The sequence below is a fragment of the Aquarana catesbeiana genome, linkage group LG02 (genome assembly GCF_042186555.1).
Source record: "Aquarana catesbeiana isolate 2022-GZ linkage group LG02, ASM4218655v1, whole genome shotgun sequence".
Taxonomy (NCBI): domain Eukaryota; kingdom Metazoa; phylum Chordata; class Amphibia; order Anura; family Ranidae; genus Aquarana; species Aquarana catesbeiana.
The window spans coordinates 173,106,306-173,125,290 of NC_133325.1; the positions used below are offsets into that span (position 1 = coordinate 173,106,306).

Consider the following 18,985-nt stretch of genomic DNA (forward strand, 5'->3'; position numbering starts at 1 on the left):
TGCAGGTGATGATGCATTGTTAACCCCAAATGTAGATTGCAAATGCAGTGAACATAAAAAAAAAAGTATTACAAGAGAGTGCAGGGCCCGGGAGCGCGTTACCCTCCGAATGCAGGGCCCGGGAGCGCGTTACCCTCCGAATGCAGGGCCCGGGAGCGCGTTACCCTCCGAATGCAGGGCCCGGGAGCGCGTTACCCTCCGAATGCAGGGCCCGGGAGCGCGTTACCCTCCGAATGCAGGGCCCGGGAGCGCGTTACCCTCCGAATGCAGGGCCCGGGAGCGCGTTACCCTCCGAATGCAGGGCCCGGGAGCGCGTTACCCTCCGAATGCAGGGCCCGGGAGCGCGTTACCCTCCGAATGCAGGGCCCGGGAGCGCGTTACCCTCCGAATGCAGGGCCCGGGAGCGCGTTACCCTCCGAATGCAGGGCCCGGGAGCGCGTTACCCTCCGAATGCAGGGCCCGGGAGCGCGTTACCCTCCGAATGCAGGGCCCGGGAGCGCGTTACCCTCAGAATGCAGGGCCCGGGAGCGCGTTACCCTCCGAATGCAGGGCCCGGGAGCGCGTTACCCTCAGAATGCAGGGCCCGGGAGCGCGTTACCCTCAGAATGCAGGGCCCGGGAGCGCGTTACCCTCAGAATGCAGGGCCCGGGAGCGCGTTACCCTCCGAATGCAGGGCCCGGGAGCGCGTTACCCTCCGAATGCAGGGCCCGGGAGCGCGTTACCCTCCGAATGCAGGGCCCGGGAGCGCGTTACCCTCCGAATGCAGGGCCCGGGAGCGCGTTACCCTCCGAATGCAGGGCCCGGGAGCGCGTTACCCTCCGAATGCAGGGCCCGGGAGCGCGTTACCCTCCGAATGCAGGGCCCGGGAGCGCGTTACCCTCCGAATGCAGGGCCCGGGAGCGCGTTACCCTCCGAATGCAGGGCCCGGGAGCGCGTTACCCTCCGAATGCAGGGCCCGGGAGCGCGTTACCCTCAGAATGCAGGGCCCGGGAGCGCGTTACCCTCAGAATGCAGGGCCCGGGAGCGCGTTACCCTCAGAATGCAGGGCCCGGGAGCGCGTTACCCTCAGAATGCAGGGCCCGGGAGCGCGTTACCCTCAGAATGCAGGGCCCGGGAGCGCGTTACCCTCAGAATGCAGGGCCCGGGAGCGCGTTGCATTCAGAATGCAGGGCCCGGGAGCGCGTTGCGCTCAGAATGCAGGGGAGTCGGGAGTGCGTTGCGCTCAGAATGCAGGGGAGTCGGGAGTGCGTTGCGCTCAGAATGCAGGGGAGTCGGGAGTGCGTTGCGCTCAGAATGCAGGGGAGTCGGGAGTGCGTTGCGCTCAGAATGCAGGGGAGTCGGGAGTGCGTTGCGCTCAGAATGCAGGGGAGTCGGGAGTGCGTTGCGCTCAGAATGCAGGGGTCGGGAGTGCGTTGCGCTCAGAATGCAGGGGTCGGGAGTGCGTTGCGCTCAGAATGCAGGGGTCGGGAGTGCGTTGCGCTCAGAATGCAGGGGTCGGGAGTGCGTTGCGCTCAGAATGCAGGGGTCGGGAGTGCGTTGCGCTCAGAATGCAGGGGTCGGGAGTGAGTTGCGCTCAGAATGCAGGGGTCGGGAGTGCGTTGCGCTCAGAATGCAGGCGTCGGGAGTGCGTTGCGCTCAGAATGCAGGGGTCGGGAGTGTGTTGCGCTCAGAATGCAGGGGTCGGGAGTGCGTTGCGCTCAGAATGGCCTGCCCATAGCAGTGTCCACTGCCCCCTTCACATCACCCGCACCCCCTACACACAGCTGTGTCCCCCCCCTTCCCTCCCATAACAGTGTCCACTGTCCCCTTCACATCACCCCCACCCCCCGCACACAGCAGTGTCCCCCCCTATCCCATAGCAGTGTTTCATTGCATCCTACCTGTTTGCATGAGATGCAAGAAGCAGCACAGTTCTGGACAGGGGGCGGGAGCAGGAGCTGGCCTAGTGACTTTTCATATTAACAAACTGATGATTGTTTGCTTAGGACCTAGCAACCAATCACTTGCAAGTTAACTAGAAAAGTTAACTTGGCCAGCTCCTCCGCCCACCCTCTGTCCCATGCTGCCTCTCGCTCTCCACTGTTCACTGATGATAGTGGTGAAGGAGGCAAGAGGGGAGGGAGAGAGAAGGACCGAAGGCTCGGCGGAGGAGGCTGAGGGGAGAGACCAGCAGCTAGCAGTAGAAAGCGGCGCAGACCTGTTCCCGGTCTACCTGTCACCTACCCGCGGTCGACAGGTAGCCTGCGATCGACGGGCTGCCAACCCCCGTGCTACACAAATCATCTGCCCTTACTCAAGATGGCCACAGCCAGAAATGCTAGGGGGTGTTTTTCAAAGTGATTTCTCAGCATAATAAAGCATGGAGACGGATGGATGGATGGGTGAGTTTGCACTGAATATTAAAAATGCATTAAATAGCGTTTTTGGTTTGTGGTGCTCAGATGCAGTGTAGTTCCACTTAAAAATTTTAAGCAATGCTATCAATCCTGCCCAGTTCTCTCCTGCTGGACAACTTAATACCCCCACTTCTCACTCAGCAAGAAATCACACGGGACTGACAATACAGCTTGGGATTTTAGTGCAGCAGAGGCAGCTCACAGCTCATTAAAGGAAGTTAGCATCTCACTGTGTTTCTGGCAAAATCAATAGGTATTTTCCATACTTCCAGTTTTTGTGAAGAGACTATACATGGGGACATGTGTAGAGATGTACTGCATATGATCGTTTTAATTTTGCCCTGACATGCACTTTGTAATTTTAGCTTTGAGCCTAATTTCCCATTTCCAGCTTGATACTTACTGGCAATCTGGCATCTCTGTGTAACGGCTGATACTGCATATTCCTCCATTCAGACAGTAATTGTCACATGTCAAGCAAGACTTGGCGGTACGTCCATCAGTACACCTTCAAAATTATGAAATGGAAATGAAAACCGTCAGCCTTACATAAATGGAGAACCGTTTTGATTTGATCAAAGACTATCATATGCCAAACAGCTGCAACACTACACTTTACTTATTTTTATATTTCATCTCCACATGCATACAAAAGAGGTAAAAAGAATGTTTTTTGAAACTGCATTGAGTTTATATTAAGGGGTCAATTTAAATGCAATAGTACTAATAATTACACTTTGAGGTTTTTTGTAAACAGCGGAAAAAAAAGATAATAAAGGATCTTGGGAGTTACCTTACTATAAAGTATGTGTAATGCAAAACTGTTTTGTTTTGTTTTGGATAGAGTGGTGAGAAATTAGAATACTTGTCGAGTTTTTAATGCTGTCAGTGCTTCTGTTTGGGAGATTCACTCTCTCGATTTGTCCTGTTAACCATTATCATTGAAAGTGAAAGAAAATCCCAAAATGTGGGTCAAAATAACAGGTACAATGGGGAAATCATTCGATGGGGACACTAGTTTAGGCAATCCAGGTGACAACCTGAAATTCCCCCACTTTGGAGGGATTTCCTCTCACTAACTGTATTGACTATGAGACAGGAAGCAAAGGGAAATTTAGCCAATGGAATCAATGGCAGAACCAAAACCAAGGGGTTATAACCCTCCCTTAATCTGTCCAAAATGGTTTTGCATTTAGTTATTCTTTTAGTGAGTGTGCATTAATGGTATACAGCAGTCATTATCGGAGGGAGAAACCAGTAAAGGCCTCTGATGTGCTTTACTGTAGGCCTAATCTATAGACTGGCAATATATACACCTCAGCTATGATAAGGGCATAAGATTCCCCATATTCTGCAAGACTTACACACATAGAACATCTCCACTTTTCATGGTGCATCTTCCATCCTTGCATCGGTCGCATCTGTTCTTTTCACATCGGCTGCCTTCAAAGAGTGGTGTACAGCGGCACTGCCTGGTCCCGTTAGCACTGAGCTGGCAGACGCCATCATTATCGCAGTAATTGTAACATTTTCCTTTAACACACAAGTCTTTTGTTAGATTTTGAAGTACTCACAAACTTGAGCAAACCAAAGTGCAAATCACAAAGCACTATTATGAATAAAGATGAAAGTTTGTTTCAACACAAAAATGCAAACTCCTTCTCCAATGCAGACATGTAGGGATCTCCCTGCGCAGAACCCTTAACACTTAAAGAGATAAAAAGCACCTGCAGAGTTCCAACTATCATACTACTGATTTAGCAACAGGTTTGTGAGCTGCAATGGTAGAGACACAAAAATCAGCACCACTGAGTACAGCAGCAGCTGCAAGATGACTTTTCTAAAAGCAGTTTATTGGTGGAGGTCCTGAGCCGAACACCCAACCTTTATGTATTTTGGAGGTATAAACGAGTTTCTACTTTCCTGTTGAAAGCAGAAAGCCTGTTTAATTCTTCCATTTTCAACCAATATCATACAGTAGCTTATGTAATTTTATTATTCTATCACATACTGAACAGTAAGCTGCCAGGATCTAGTAACCCCAAAATAAATTGAATTCTTTGGCAGAGGATAGAGAATGAAACCACCTAATGGCTTTAATATATTTCAAAGACTTTAATGATGAGGTCTCCAAGCTTTATTTTACAGGTTTGTTTACCTCCCCTTTCCAGTATACTGCCCCAGTTGCAGTTTCAAATGTGTGGAAAAGGTGGGTGTCAACAAGGCAAATACTGGAAAAGAAATCTTAAAATCCTGAGAGATATAAAAAGCCAACAGGTCACTAAACCTACCATGGTCCACCAAAAAAATGTATTATTTTAGATGGAAATTAAACAATGAAGAAACACTTGCAAAACAAAGCTATTGCCAAGACTGCAGGTAAAGAAATATTAGCTAGAAAGAATGTTCATAAAAACATCAAACATGTATATTTTTTTAGTGCTCTCTCCTTTACCAAAGAAACATATAGACCATTTCCACAGCTGAAGAGAAGGCATCAATTGATGTTTACACAGCAGAAACACACAGAGCGTGTGCCATGCAAGAGGAGAACAGAATGCTTGCACTCACCTTGCCCTATCTCCCTATTATGCACAGAGATACTAAGGCATAAGTGACTATGCAGAAAATGTGTATTTGGACAAATGTGGCCATATAATGTCACAGCAAAGCTGACAGAAAGACACTCAAGTAGCTAGTCAACCCAAAACCCCCAGATATATCTAATAAATCAAATTACAGACAGAAAAACATACTCCAAACTGTAAAAAAAGCACAGATACCAATGACCAGATCAATGCTACAGTATATATTCTTTTTGGAAGTTAAATGTTTTTTATTGCTTGCGGAAATAACCAATTAAACTGTTAAAATAACTGGTCTGGTCATTTGCACAAAGTTCAGAGCATAGTACAAAACAATGAAACAACTTACGGAGTGAGACAATAAAAGGGGATGATGGGGGGGGGGGGGCAATTTCTTTTAAAGTAAAGCCAGTCATAGATGATGCAATTTTCACTCAGCACTGAATGAGTCTGCCATGGTGCTTAGAACTCTAATTGAGAACATCATTGGAGATGTCTCTCTAATCTCAAAACTTGAGTGTGGGCTCTTCGAGAAAGAATTTTCCCTTCGGGAAAGAAACCCTCATCTTGGGATGTGTTTAGGACCTGATGGAGAGAAAGTTGAAAAATAGGATTTTTATAACAGCTTACCTGTAAAATCCTTTTCTTGGAGTACATCATGGGACACAGAGCCTAAGTTAATAACTTAATGGGTATATAGGCACCTTTAAGTGATGGACACTGGTATACCCAATCCAGGAAGTTCACTCCCTATATAACCCCTCCTTCTTCCAGGAGCACATCAGTTTTTGTAGCAAAGCAATATACTTAAACCCCAAAAAGAGGGGAGGGACCTCTGTCCCATGATGTACTCCAAGAAAAGGATTTTACAGGTAAGCTGTTATAAAAATCCTATTTTCTTTATCGTACATCATGGGACACAGAGCTTAAGTTAATAATTTAATGGGACGTCCCATAGCAATGCTACTTGAGGGGAGGGAGACACAAACCGCAGGGTACCCCCAGACTTGAGGACCTATACTGCTGCCTGCAGCACACTGCGCCCAAAGGCAATTTCCTCATACCTCCTTACATCCACTTGATAAAACTTGGTGAATGTATGTACTGGACACCAAGTTGCGGCCTTACAGATCTGAGCCATGGAAGCCTGGTTACGCACTGCCCAAGAAGCACTAACCGCCCTGGTAGAGTGCGCTTTGACTTGAAAAGGGGGAATCTTACCCCTTAAATTATAAGTCTGAATTATAACCTGCCGAATCCACTTCGCGACAGTGGATTTCGGCGCTGCCTGTCCTTTCTTAGGACCCTCTGGCAGAATAAATAATCTGAGCAGTTGTCTTTAAATAAGTTTTCACTGCTCTCACCACATCAAGACAATGTAGTGACTTCTCTTCCCTGGAACATGGTTTTGGGACCACTTTTGGCAAAAAGTGTGGACGAAGTCGTAACACCACTCTGTCCTCATTAATAATCAAGTATGGCTCTTTACAAGAAAGAGCAGCCAATTCCGAAACCCTCCTTGCTGAGGATATAGCAACCAAGAACACCAGCTTCCTTGTCAGAAGGACTAAGGGAATATGCTGTATCGGTTCAAATGGCTGTTTTTGTAACACTGACAAAACTAAGTTCAAGAATGTGTAGCAAGCAGTCTTTGAAATAAGACTGATAAAGCTGAGACTTGGCCTTTAATAATACTCGAAGCCAATTTCATCCCTACCCTTGTAGAAAGAAAGAACTGTAGAAAGGCAAGAATTCTGTCTACGATATATCTCCGAGGGTGCCAACCCTTGCATTCACACCAGGAAACATAAGCCCTCCAGACCCTATAATATATAGTTCTGGAAGCTGGCTTCCTTGCATTAATCAGGGTAGAGATAACTGACCCAGAAAGCCTACGTTTCTTCAGAATGTGGGTTTCAATAGCCAAGCTGTTAAATGTAGAGACCGTAAGGTAGGATCGAATATCGGCCCCTGTGAGAGTAGGTCTGGCCTTAGTGGGAGGGACCATGGACCCTCCACGGCCATCTTTACGATTTCTGCATACCATGACCTTCTGGGCCATGCTGGTGCTACCAGAATTACCGGCTTTCTTTCCAGCTTGATCCTGCAAAGAAGTTGTGGCAGCAACTGAATAGGGGGAAATACATAGATCAGTGAGAACTGATCCCACAGGGTCACCAACGCATATGTTCTGCATGCGAGTGGATCCCTTGTCCTGGACACGAAGTTGACTAACTTCATGTTGAATCTGGCAGTTAAAAGATCTACGTCCGGAGTCCCCCATATTTGGCAAGCAGCCCGAAAAATGTTGGGGTGAAGAGACCATTCCCCTGGGAATAACTGCTGGTGACTCAAGTAGTCCGCCTGCCAATTTTCTACTCCCGGAATGAAGACTGCAGATAGGCACGGAACATTCCTTATCTGCAAAGTTAGAATATGGTTCACCTCTCTCTGCGCTGAGAGACTCTTGGTGCCCCCTTGGTGATTGATCTAGGCCATAGCTGTGGAATTGTTGGATTGGATCCTGACAGGACAATCCTGTAACCTGGAAGTCCAGGCCTTTAGAGCCAGATGCACTGCCCGAATCTCTAGGATACTGATGGGCAAGGTTCTTTCGGCTCTTGACCACTGTTCCTGGACAGTTGTCTTTTCTAGTACTGCTGCCCAACCTGAAAGGCTGGCATCTGTCGTTACCACTTTCCAGATAACTGGTCTGAAGGATTTTCCTTTCAGCAAATTCTGGGTTAGTAACCAACTGACGCTTTGGGACACCCTTGGGGACAGCCGCATTGGCAAGTCTAAAGCTTGAATTGTTTTGTTCCAAGTAGACAGGATACTGTTTTGCAACAGCCTTGAATGGAACTTGGCATAGGGAACTGCTTTGAATGAAGCCACCATATTTCCTAGCAACCTCATGCAAAGGCGAATGGAGGGATCGCGTTTTGACCTGACCATCCGGCACCAGCTCTCTTATGGAGTTGATTTTTGCCTGAGGCAAGAACACTTTTTTCTGGCCTGTGTCTATGATCAGACCCAGGTACTCCAGCCTTTCCATCGGTTTTAAGGAAGATTTCTCTAGGTTGAGAATCCAACCCAAACTTTACAGGTAACTGTTTGTAATGCGCACCCTTTCCTCTAAATGAGCCACCGACTGGTCTATTAGCAATAGATTGTCTATGTACGCCAAGACTGTTATGCCCTGCGCCCTTAAGCTGGCTAGAGGTGGGGCCAGGACTTTTGTAAACACCCGGGTAGCTACCCCGAAGGGCAAGGCTACAAACTGCAAATGCTGCTGTTCTACCTCGACCGCAGGAACCTTTGGTGAGCGGGAAATATAGGAACATGCAGATATGCATCCCTGATGTCGATAGACGCCAGAAGTTCTTCTCCTAGTAGGATAGAAACCACTGACCTGATCGTCTCCATGCAAAAGGAGCGGATCTTCAGGAACGGATTTAGATTGTTTAGATCTAGAATGAGTCTGACATCTCCATTCGGTTTTGGTACTGTGAAGAGGTTTGAATAAAACCCCAAACCTTGCTCTTCTGTGGGGATCTGTATGATCACCCCCTGAGCCATTAATCGGTCTAGTGCCTGAAACAGAGATTGCCTTTTCTCTGGATCTTTGGGAACGTTTGACCTCAGGAAATGAGACAGTGGAAAGTCCCAAAATTCCAGCTTGTACCCCAGAGTTACCATGGAGATGACCCATCTGTCCTGAATTTCCTCTTGCTAGACTTCTGAAAACTGTAGAGGTCTTCCCCCCCACCCTGGCGAGGGGGGGTGCCTCTTCATGATGAGGCTTTAGGATTCTGCTTTGCAGGTTTCCCGCCCTTCTTTTGAGCCTGGGCCTGACCCTGAGGTTTTTCTCTAGAGTCTGACGGCGGAGGCCGTCGCCACTGCCTAGAGGCGCAAGCCCCTGGCGCAGGAGAAAGAGCCCATTTAAATGAAGGGCGTTTATACTTTCTTTTGACTGGCAAAAGAGTACTTTTCCCACTAGAAATTGTTTGGATGTATTTGTCCAAATCATCCCCGAATGGCCGATCCCCAAGAAAAAGGAATCCAGTCAGGAGCTTTTTACATGGTGCTTTGGCTGACTAATTTTTTAACCACAGGATTCTACGCATATGTACTAGCATAAGCGTAAGGCGGGACGCCTGGTGAATAAATCTTTAATGGCATCTATGGCAAAGCATAATGCTTAAGGCAGTTCGGCCAATTGTGCTTGTTGTGCAGGAACCTCTTTAAGGGCCTGTCTAAATTGGTCCTTTAGGGACTGACAGACACCTGCAGTTACTCAGCCTGCAGCAACTGCAGGCTTAGTAATGGCACCTGCCAAGGAAAAAAGAGGATTTTAACAGGAATTCCAACCTTTTATCTGTTGGATCCTTAAGCATTTGTGCATTGTCTACTGGACAAGAGAGACTCACTGGAAATCGCAGCATCAACTGCTGGTACCTTCCATTTTTTGGTGAATTTCTCCTCCATGGGATAAAGAATTGAAAATCTCTTTGGAGGGAGAAATGCTTATCTGGGTGATCCCATTCAGCATAAATAAGCTGTTCTAGTAATGCATGAACAGGAAACGCATGCAAAGGCTGTGAAGGTTTTAAGGAGCCCAAGGAAGAAACCGAGCTTTCAGCAGACTCCGTTAGGGGTAGCATGAAAGTAGAACAAACCAACTCCATAAGAGATTGTATCAGCAATTTCTCAGATTGTGAGGCTGAAAAAGGTTAATCTACCGTTGTTTCCTCCGCAGAGGAATCATCGGTTTGTCTTTCCTTCTGATCGCCTGAGGATAACACCTCATCCTGTGCCCACTGTTCCCCTTGCAAAGGGTCTAAAGTGGGAGAGGGAGAACTAGCACGCTTCCTATCCATTTGAATGGAGGATGCGATTAAAGCTGCTAATCTTCCTTCCAGAACCCGCAGGGTGGAGGAAAAGACTTCTTCAGTCAAGTATACAGGGGCTGCGATGTGAGAAGCAGTTGCACCATAAAATTGTTCCAATGGCTCACCCTGGCTTGCCATAATTGGTATTTCAGGCAAGGATGACAGTGTGGAGATGTGACTGGAGATCCTAGCGCTAAGCGCCTGGGGGTGAAACCTTTGGTACCTTTTTAGTCTTTGTGGTGTCTTTTTGGTACGCATAGTCCTAAGCACAAAAGCAGAGGCACTATTAAATTGCACTTAATCGCTGAACATAGTCATGACAGTAAAGCCGCTATTAAGTTCAGCCCAGTGCTCGGAAAAAAGTCTTCCTGTATCAGGAATGCCAAATGCCACCCTTTCATTTTGGTACATTTTGGAGGCAGGCAGAAAAGCCCTTCTGTGTAACAAGGGGGTGCGAAATAAAGATGAGAAAACCCCTATTTGTATTCTTCCCTATTGTGAAAGCAAGGAGAAAGTTGTGAAGATTAAGCAATATTGGTCTCTACTTAAGAAGGATCTGGTCCTCAGGATGATATTACCCCCAAGACCCAAAGTGCTCTTCACCAAGGCCCCCACCTTGAATAATCTGTTAGTGAAGAGTTATATTCATGATAGAAAGCCTTCCTTTGAGAACGTTTTTGACTGGTGCTGTAGGTGTTATGCATGCAGACACTAGGGATGAGAGGAAGATCATCAAAACTTTTAGGTCCAATTACACGGGAAGACTACAAAGACTGATAACAAAATAGAAGGGAGAAGATTTGATCACTGCACTAAAAAGTCCCTCAAAAGGAGGGAGAGTGGCTATACCGCCTCAAAATTCTAGCCCCAAGAGGTTTAAATGTAGATTTTTTTTAATTAAAAATTTAAATTAAGTTATCTTTTACAGACAGGAATGAAGTGGAAGGCATTCATTCCATTCCAGAACAGAATATAAAAGTCTGATGTGAGAATCCTGTATTTTTAATTTTGTATTTCTTTATTTACTGATATATTGGGAATATCCATTCAGATTTTTTATTAATGGGAATCTATTTTTGATTCTATGCTTTTCAGCCCTACACAAGCAAAAATATGATCTGTACCTAGTTTATATCAAACTGATTTTAACAATTGGGTCCCAAACCTAGTTGTTTAGGATTATAGAAGGATAAAACAAATTTTCAAATGTTTAACATATTAAAAAAAACCTTTTAATGTTGAATGACCGATGCCTGCATCCTATATCAAAATTTGAGTCTAAGGGGTTAATTTGCACACAGCAAGTAGGGGGAGGGGCCTATGAAATTGTAATAAGGTATATAATCAGTAGGGCTGAAACAACTAATCGATTAATCGTCAACTAATCGATTATGAAATTAATCGATTACTATTTTCATAGTAACATCGGCCGGTAACATAACGGGGGTTAAAAAAACTAAAATGAGCCCTTTATAGTACAAAAAGAGAAAATAATAGCTAGTGTAAATATTACTTTCACAGTTCTACAATAAAAAAATGAACCCCATACAGTAGTGATTATTTGCTTTTTTTGTACTATAAAGGGCTAATTTTAGTTTTTTTAACCCCATTATGTTACTAAACGTCTTAGGCCTGGTTCACACCTATGTGCTTTTTGTAGAAACGCACTACAGTTCATTTACATGGTTTCCTATGGGACACGTTCACATCTATGCTTTTTTCAGCCGCTGCGTGGAAAGGGTCAGGGGACTTTTTTTTTTTTTTAACGCAAAATGGTGCTTTTTTGGTTCAATATACTTCAATGGAGAAGCTGAAGAAAAGCATGTAATGCGTTTTTGCAGCAATTTGTGTTTTTTAATCTGCCCAACAACAAATTGGCCAAAAAAAATTCAAAAACGCAAATTGCAGCAAAATCACGTGCGCAAAAATCAAAACACACAGCAGAAGCACTGCAGAAACAGATCAAAAGCAAACTGCATAGGTGTGTACCGAGCCTTGTGCTGGCCACACGGATCAATTTTCAGACGAGAATATTCAGACGAAAAATCTTTGTACATTCGCTGAATTATAGAATGTTGTTTGAAATTTTCACTTGTTTTTAAAATGAATGTACTGTATTTATTGGCGTATAACACTAACTTTTTCACCATCAAAATTGGGTGTAAATTACACGTGCGTGTTATACGCCAATACTTCAATTTTAGCTGCCTCGGAGGGGACAGGGAGGGGGTGCAGGACGAGCGCCGTCAGATTACATACAGTGAGAATCTCCTCTTTACTTGGCGGCCTCTGTAATAGGAAGTCCCGTCTCCTGGGCCGCCATTGGACCACTGTTCTGTCTATCATATGAGATTCTCACTGTATGTAATCTGTCAGCACTCGTCCTGCCCCCCTCCCTGTATCCTCTGGGCTGCAGATGGGCATTGATCCGGCTGCTGCATTGATGGCAATGGTGAGGCTGCATTGATGTGGACTGATGAGGCTGCATTTATGGCAATTGTGAGGCTGCAGATGGGCATTGATCAGGCTGCATTGATGGCAATGGTGAGGCTGCAGATGGGCACTGACCCTTATTTTGCTTCAAAGTTCCTTATTTAAAATGTAAGTTTTTTTCCTGAAACTTCCCTCTTAAAATGAATGTGCGTGTTATACGCCTGTGCGTGTTATACGCCGATAAATACGGTAATTTCTGAACGGAAACCACATACACTGTCTGATAATTCCTTTCACCAAGAAGCTTTCTATTATTTCCAAATTTTCCCATCACTGTGGTTGAAAATGAACATAGATTTGACCCCACTAACGATTAGAAAATCGAACGAACGTTCTTAAAATTAAATTTTTGAGGGAAGACATTTGTTTTTGTTTGTTTTTTAAATAAAAAAAAATTGATCTCTGAGTCTGATGATATTTACCAGATTGACCCTTCAATAGTATATCTAGTATATCTCTCCTCTAATAGTATATACAGTATATCTCTCCTCTAATAGTATATACAGGATTTCTCTTCGATCTGTTATTCTCAGAGTGGATTAGATATTTTGCTCCCTAACCATATCGTTGGTTATTTATATTTACCACTGCATAGAGATATTTAAGAATAAATTGCCCTTTTTTAAAAACTTTACGTATTAACTAAATTATACACCACACTTTTTATTAAGGTTATTAACCGATTAATTGATTAATGGAAACAATAATCGGCCAACTAATCGATTATGAAAAGAATCGTTAGTTGCAGCCCTAATAATCAGAACTGCTGAGAAACGCTTATATTTGATAATCTATCTATTTTGGGTGCCGACCTCCAACAGGAGTATATGCTGTATGTGTATACTTTTAAATGCTTGCAGGACTAGCGGCTTTGAGCTTTGTAAGTAGGATTTAATCTTTCTAATAAAAAGGTGTTTTTTTTTTTTATACTGTGCAAGGGGAATTTTCTGTCAACCTTATGTTTTGTAAAGAATGTGTTGACCCTGACCGGAGAGTGGAACAGCAGTGAAGTAGCTTGATACAAGAGTGATACAATCGTCATAGATTGTCCTCTCTATTTGTTATTGACTGAGTTAGTGGGGAGGTGACCAGGGGGTGTGTCCTTGAAAGCTTTGCCAGAGTCTAGTGACCTGAATGTACAAGCCAGTAACCCAAGCGTTAGGATTATTTTGCCTGTGTACTGTATTGTATGATTAAGATATGCAGTTTTTTCCCCTTAAGAATTAACGGAAGAATTTCCAAGAGTAGGTGGCAGCGTTTGAACCCATTAATAGACAGCAGAGTAATGTAACAGAGTTGTACAGAAGGAAACCGCAGCAGAAGCAGATCTGTATATCCACATATCCTTTCTGATTACCATTGTGGCCACACTCCCACCATTTTTTTTTCTACATTTATATTTTGACAGTCAAGCTTGCACCACTGGTGCATCTACTGCGTCTTTCAGCAAACATAAAGACATGCAGTTTTGCCCTACTATGTGGGGAAAGAATACAAACGAATAATACATCTTTCTAATGGACGAGATATCCAAAGCCAGCAATAGGTATATCTGGTGGGCAATGTACACTTCATCAGCTTCTGCTAGGCTGATGAAATCTTACGTGGCTCTGGAGTTCTGTACACAGGAATGATTAACCCTTACATCTCCACTGGAAAATATTATTTGACCTAATTAGCTGGAGAGCAGTATTTTTCTTTTTTTTTTTTTTTACAAAAAAACCCCACTATTTCTGTTTTATAGAAGCTGTAGACATGGTCATATAATGTATAAAATTCTTACGGTATTGACATTTGTCCCCAATGTAGTCAGCGAGGCAGCGACAGTTGGGTTGGTTGCCCAGGTTCACAGAACAAGTGGCATTGTTTTGACAATAGTTTGGTGTGCACACTTGCTGCTCACATGTAGGACCAGTAAACCCAGTTGAGCAGCGGCATGTTGGTAAGCCTAAATAAAAAAGAGAAGAGAAAATTTGAAATCTAAATGCTGTTCAAAAACTATTATAAATCCTTATGGTTGTAATCATATCTGTAAGTAAGGCTAGTTATATTTATTCATTAGCTACATATGCTGTGCTGACAGTGACTTTTTGGTCCTCTCTCTCTTAAGTTGGCCATGCATGTGGTAGTTTCTTCAAGCAAGCAAATTTTTGATTTCATATTATTGTCAAAGCCATAGAGCAATTAAAGACATAAAATGGTGGCTTTATTGGTCCATGAAAAGATGGGATCAAAATTACCCAACTGCTTTCTTTGAGACAACTGTAGTTTTTTTCTGTTTTGATTCCATTTTAATTATGTCTAATTGTTTCTTCTATATTGAAAATGCCTGAGTAACTTGCAGATTTTTTCCTCACTTCCTTTATAGTAAAACTATTGTCCCAGTTAAATGAGAGAATCTCTCTAATGGAACCCTATATTGCAGGAAAAAGCCACACATGGTCCTAAGCCCTCCCCACTCTCTCTAAAACTAAACAAAGTTTTGCCTGGACATTATTTTAAAATTCCTGAATGAAATTTAATATCGAATCCAAATCACCAATGATTGCATTAATATTAATATTTCTGTGTGCATTGTTGTTAAAGATTTACCCTCACTTCCTGTCTGAAGAAACCAACATTTTTGCTGAAATTCTCTAGCACTCTAACATTGACACTGTAAAATCTACATAAAAACAGAATGCCATGATTTTCAAATCTCATAAGCCCTTATTCTATGTACAGTAGAAAATAGAAAACATATATGTATAAACTGAAAAAATGTACCATTGTAAAAAAAAAAAAAAAAAAAAAAGATAAAAGTAAAGGTCATTTTGAAATTGGTGGCAACAACACATCTCAAAAAATTTGAGACGTGCTGTGTTTACCACGATGTAGCATCCCCTTTTTTTTTAGCAACACTCTGTAAACATCTGAGAACTGAGGAGACTAGTTGTTGAAGTTTTGGGAGAGGAATGTTGTCCTACTCTTGCCTGATATAGAGTTCTGACTGCTCAATGGTCCTGGGTCTTTCTTTGGCATATTTTTCGTTTCAATATGCGCCAAATATTTTCAATCAGTGAAAGGTCTGGACGGCAGGCAGGCCAGTTTAACACCCAGACTCTTCTACTATGGAGCCATGCTGTTGCCATAGATACAATGTGCAGTTTAGAATTGTTCTGCTGAAATATGGGAGCATATGCTGCTCTAATACCTGGATATATCTTTCTGCATTGTTTGTTACTTTCCAGATGTGCAAGCTGCCCATTTCATACGCACTAATGCACTCCAATGGAGAAGTTGCTGCCGTTTCTGGATCATGGTCAGATATGGCTTCTTCTTTGCTTTAAGGGCTTTACACTGCATTTTTTTTGATGGCATGGTGAACTGTGTTCACAGACAGTGATTTTTAGAAGTAGTCCTGAGCCCATGCAGTGATGTCCATCACAGAATCATGCCCGTTTTTAATTCAGTGCTGTCTGAGGGCCTGATGATCATGGGCATCCAATATTGCATTACTGCTTTGTCCCTTGCGCACAGAGATTTATCCAGATTCTCAGAATATTTTGATGAGATTATATACTGGAGATGATGATATATTTAAAATATTTAAAGTCTTTGCAATTTTATGTTGAGGAACATTATTCTGAAATTGTTTGACATTTTTTTGATGCAGCTTTTCACAGATTAGTGAACCTCTGCACATCTTTGCTTCTGAGACATTCTGACTCTCGTAGACCTAATCAAGTTATTGACCTGTTGCCAATCAGCCTAATTAGTTGCAAATTATTCTTCCAGCTCTTCTTTGTTAGTACCACTTACTTTGACAGCTTTTTGTTGCACTGTCACAATTTTTTTTAGATGTGTTGCTGCCATCAATTTCAAAATACCCTATTTTTTTCTTAAAATGGTACATGTTCTCAGGTTAAACCTTTGATGTTTTCTATTTTCCATTGTGATTTAAATAGGGGTTTATGAGATTTGCAAATCGTTGAATTCTGTTTTTGTGTAGATTTCACACAGGGTCACAACTTTTTTGGAATTGGGGTTGTATTATCTATTAGTCTTCTCCAAATTCATTACCTGTGCGTGATGGTGCACAGTTTCCTCCGTTTTTACAGTAATCCTTGCATTGATCTTTTTCACACCTTTCTCCACTGTAGCTGGGTGAGCAGCGGCATTTGGCTTGTTTTCTTGCATTAAAGAAACACTGTCCTCCATTAAGACACTCTAAGGGACAAGATTCAGGTATGGGTTCTAAAAAAAGACAGATGTATATATTAATTTCAGAAGATATTAATTCATAAAGGAGAAAATAAATACAAGACTGTGCCTCTTACCATCAGGTGACTGGGTAGGGGATGGGATAAGGATACATGTTCCATTGTCTAGTCGCCTTCCATTAGGACATGTGCACACTGGTCCACTGGGGCTAAGTAAACACAGCCACTCACACTTCTTGCGGTCACATGGATTGGTCACTAAAGCTACAACAAATATAACCGATGATTAATGAGACACAGATTCTGTGAGAAAGAACTATTCTTTATGATGAATAGGTTTAAAGTTTCTACACAGTTGGCAGAACTGATACTTGTTTGATTTTCCAGAACAAAAGAAACATAAGAACACAGCTGAGTAAGGTGTAGAGCTGCCCCTTCTCAAATCCATGAGCTCTATAGGACACAATTATTGGGATACAAAAGCACAAATGTTTCAATTCACCGTGACAAGGTTAAACGATAAGAAAAGAATTGCTGCATCACAGAGCCTCCGTCTCTGAAAACAGATACATGAGTCAGAAGATCTGACTTATGGTGTGAAAATAACCTTGCCTCTAACGTTTACAAAAAACATTATTTCTTGCTAAGCCCTGAAAAGCTTGAATGGGTTGCAGATGAACCTTAGTAGTTACTTGCTTATGTCCTGGGACAACCACAGCTGTGAGTGCCACCGATGGAAAGCTTGAAAAGTAAAACTCTTTGCAGTGGTACAAAATGCATTCTGCTGGGTCAGAGCTAGAGCTCTGCAATCAGCAGGGAGCATAAATGTTGTGAGTTTTAGAAAATTACAACTGGGCTTTAAGTACCATCACCCACACAATCGGAAGGTTCAGGTCAGGAGCAAGGATAGAACAATATTACCAAAGGTTGCCAAATTCATTCCCTATACATTATGTAAGCAGTGTACTATTTCTTACATTTAGTTTAAATCCTAAAGTTTTACTAAACCCAGGACCCTGCATTCACTATATCTGGTCTCCCACAGTACGCAGAACATGGAAATGCAATAGTTTTAGTACATATAAAGTGCCAAATACCTTTTTTCATCAACAGTTAGAGCAGTCTTGTGGTCTCTATCAGTGTCTGGTTAAAGCTTGCAGGAGGAGTTTGCATTCTGCTCTGACTGTCCTATAAGGCTACAGGACCCCTGCTGATCACATGCACTCTCCCAAGAAAAAAAAAAAAGCTTTCTAGCAATACACACCAAACTGAGCATGTGCAGCTTGTCCCCTAGCCTTCGTTCTATCAGGAGATGGTTTGGGGACAGTGGAAGAGGGGGAAAATCAGAGAAGACAGGATCAAACAGCCTTTTTACACAATACAGAGGATTAACCCCTTAGGTTTCACAATGAGTATAACAAGCATGCTTTACTGCATATACACGCCGATTTTACTGTTGTGAGTTTAGTAACACTTTAAGCCGGCCATAGATGAATCAAATCTCAGCTGCTTCCGCAGGGACTGGCCAAGATTTGATCCATCTATGGGCAGGCTGGTTGTACACAAGTTGATCTGTTGATCAACTTAGGTAGAGCCAGCCTGTCAGATTTTTTTTTTTTTACATGCAACTACTGCTGGCAGCTATAGCTGGGAAAGTTCCCTGCCAGCAGACCACAATAGTGCTGCAGGCAGGGAGTGTGTTGGTGGGGGAATTGAGTGATTTTCTTTCCTTCTACCCTTGGTGGAAGGAAACAAAATCTAATCATCTATGGCTTGCCTTACCTGTCTTTGTCACATTCTGTGCTCCAGAACTGAGCCAATTTTGCATGCAATAAAACAGAGCTATTATGTTATCTCATTCATGGATTTACCTTCAGGCTGCTTGTACTGGTGATGAAGAACAACATCAGTTACATGGTTTATTCCCCATGTAAGATTGGTAACAGGGCCATGTCCAAACTTATGCACTTTAAAGATAAGGTTGTTAACATATGTTACTCCATAGATGTAATCTTCAAAGATATCAATGCTGAACGGATGGGTGAGGCCTGGGAGTGGCAGAAAGAACAAAACAAAATAGTAATTGTTGATTGGTTTGTAAAATAAAAACCTAGGTGTTTGTAAAAAATGCATATTTGACCTGAACAACAGTGAGATATCAGCTACATCTAACCCCATCAAAAAAGAAAAAAAAAATGCAGTGTGGATCATTTATATATCACTGTGCTTTCAACCCTTTAACTACCACGGAATATCGCACAATTTACCCCACAAACAATGCTTAATTTATGGAATCTGTGATGTCCCACCACGATTCCATTACATACTTTGGAGAGGAGAATATGCAAGCACATATGCAAGCACAGCTCAATTTAGATTCGAGCACAGTTCCTGTGTGACAGATAACTAATGTTATT

The 18,985-nt window shown here is 43.1% G+C and overlaps 1 protein-coding gene across 1 annotated transcript in view; it reads right to left on the minus strand.

Annotated features, from left to right (window-relative positions):
* The window catches only part of LRP1 (LDL receptor related protein 1), a 523,305-nt gene that overhangs the window by 17,146 nt on the left and 487,174 nt on the right, over positions 1-18,985 (minus strand). The window contains exons 80-85 of the mRNA XM_073613827.1: positions 18,440-18,616; positions 16,686-16,832; positions 16,429-16,602; positions 14,150-14,314; positions 3,761-3,929; positions 2,800-2,904 (exon numbers count right to left, since the gene is read on the minus strand). Coding sequence (XP_073469928.1) covers positions 2,800-2,904; positions 3,761-3,929; positions 14,150-14,314; positions 16,429-16,602; positions 16,686-16,832; positions 18,440-18,616 — 937 coding nt within the window. The remainder of the gene's footprint in view (positions 1-2,799; positions 2,905-3,760; positions 3,930-14,149; positions 14,315-16,428; positions 16,603-16,685; positions 16,833-18,439; positions 18,617-18,985) is intronic.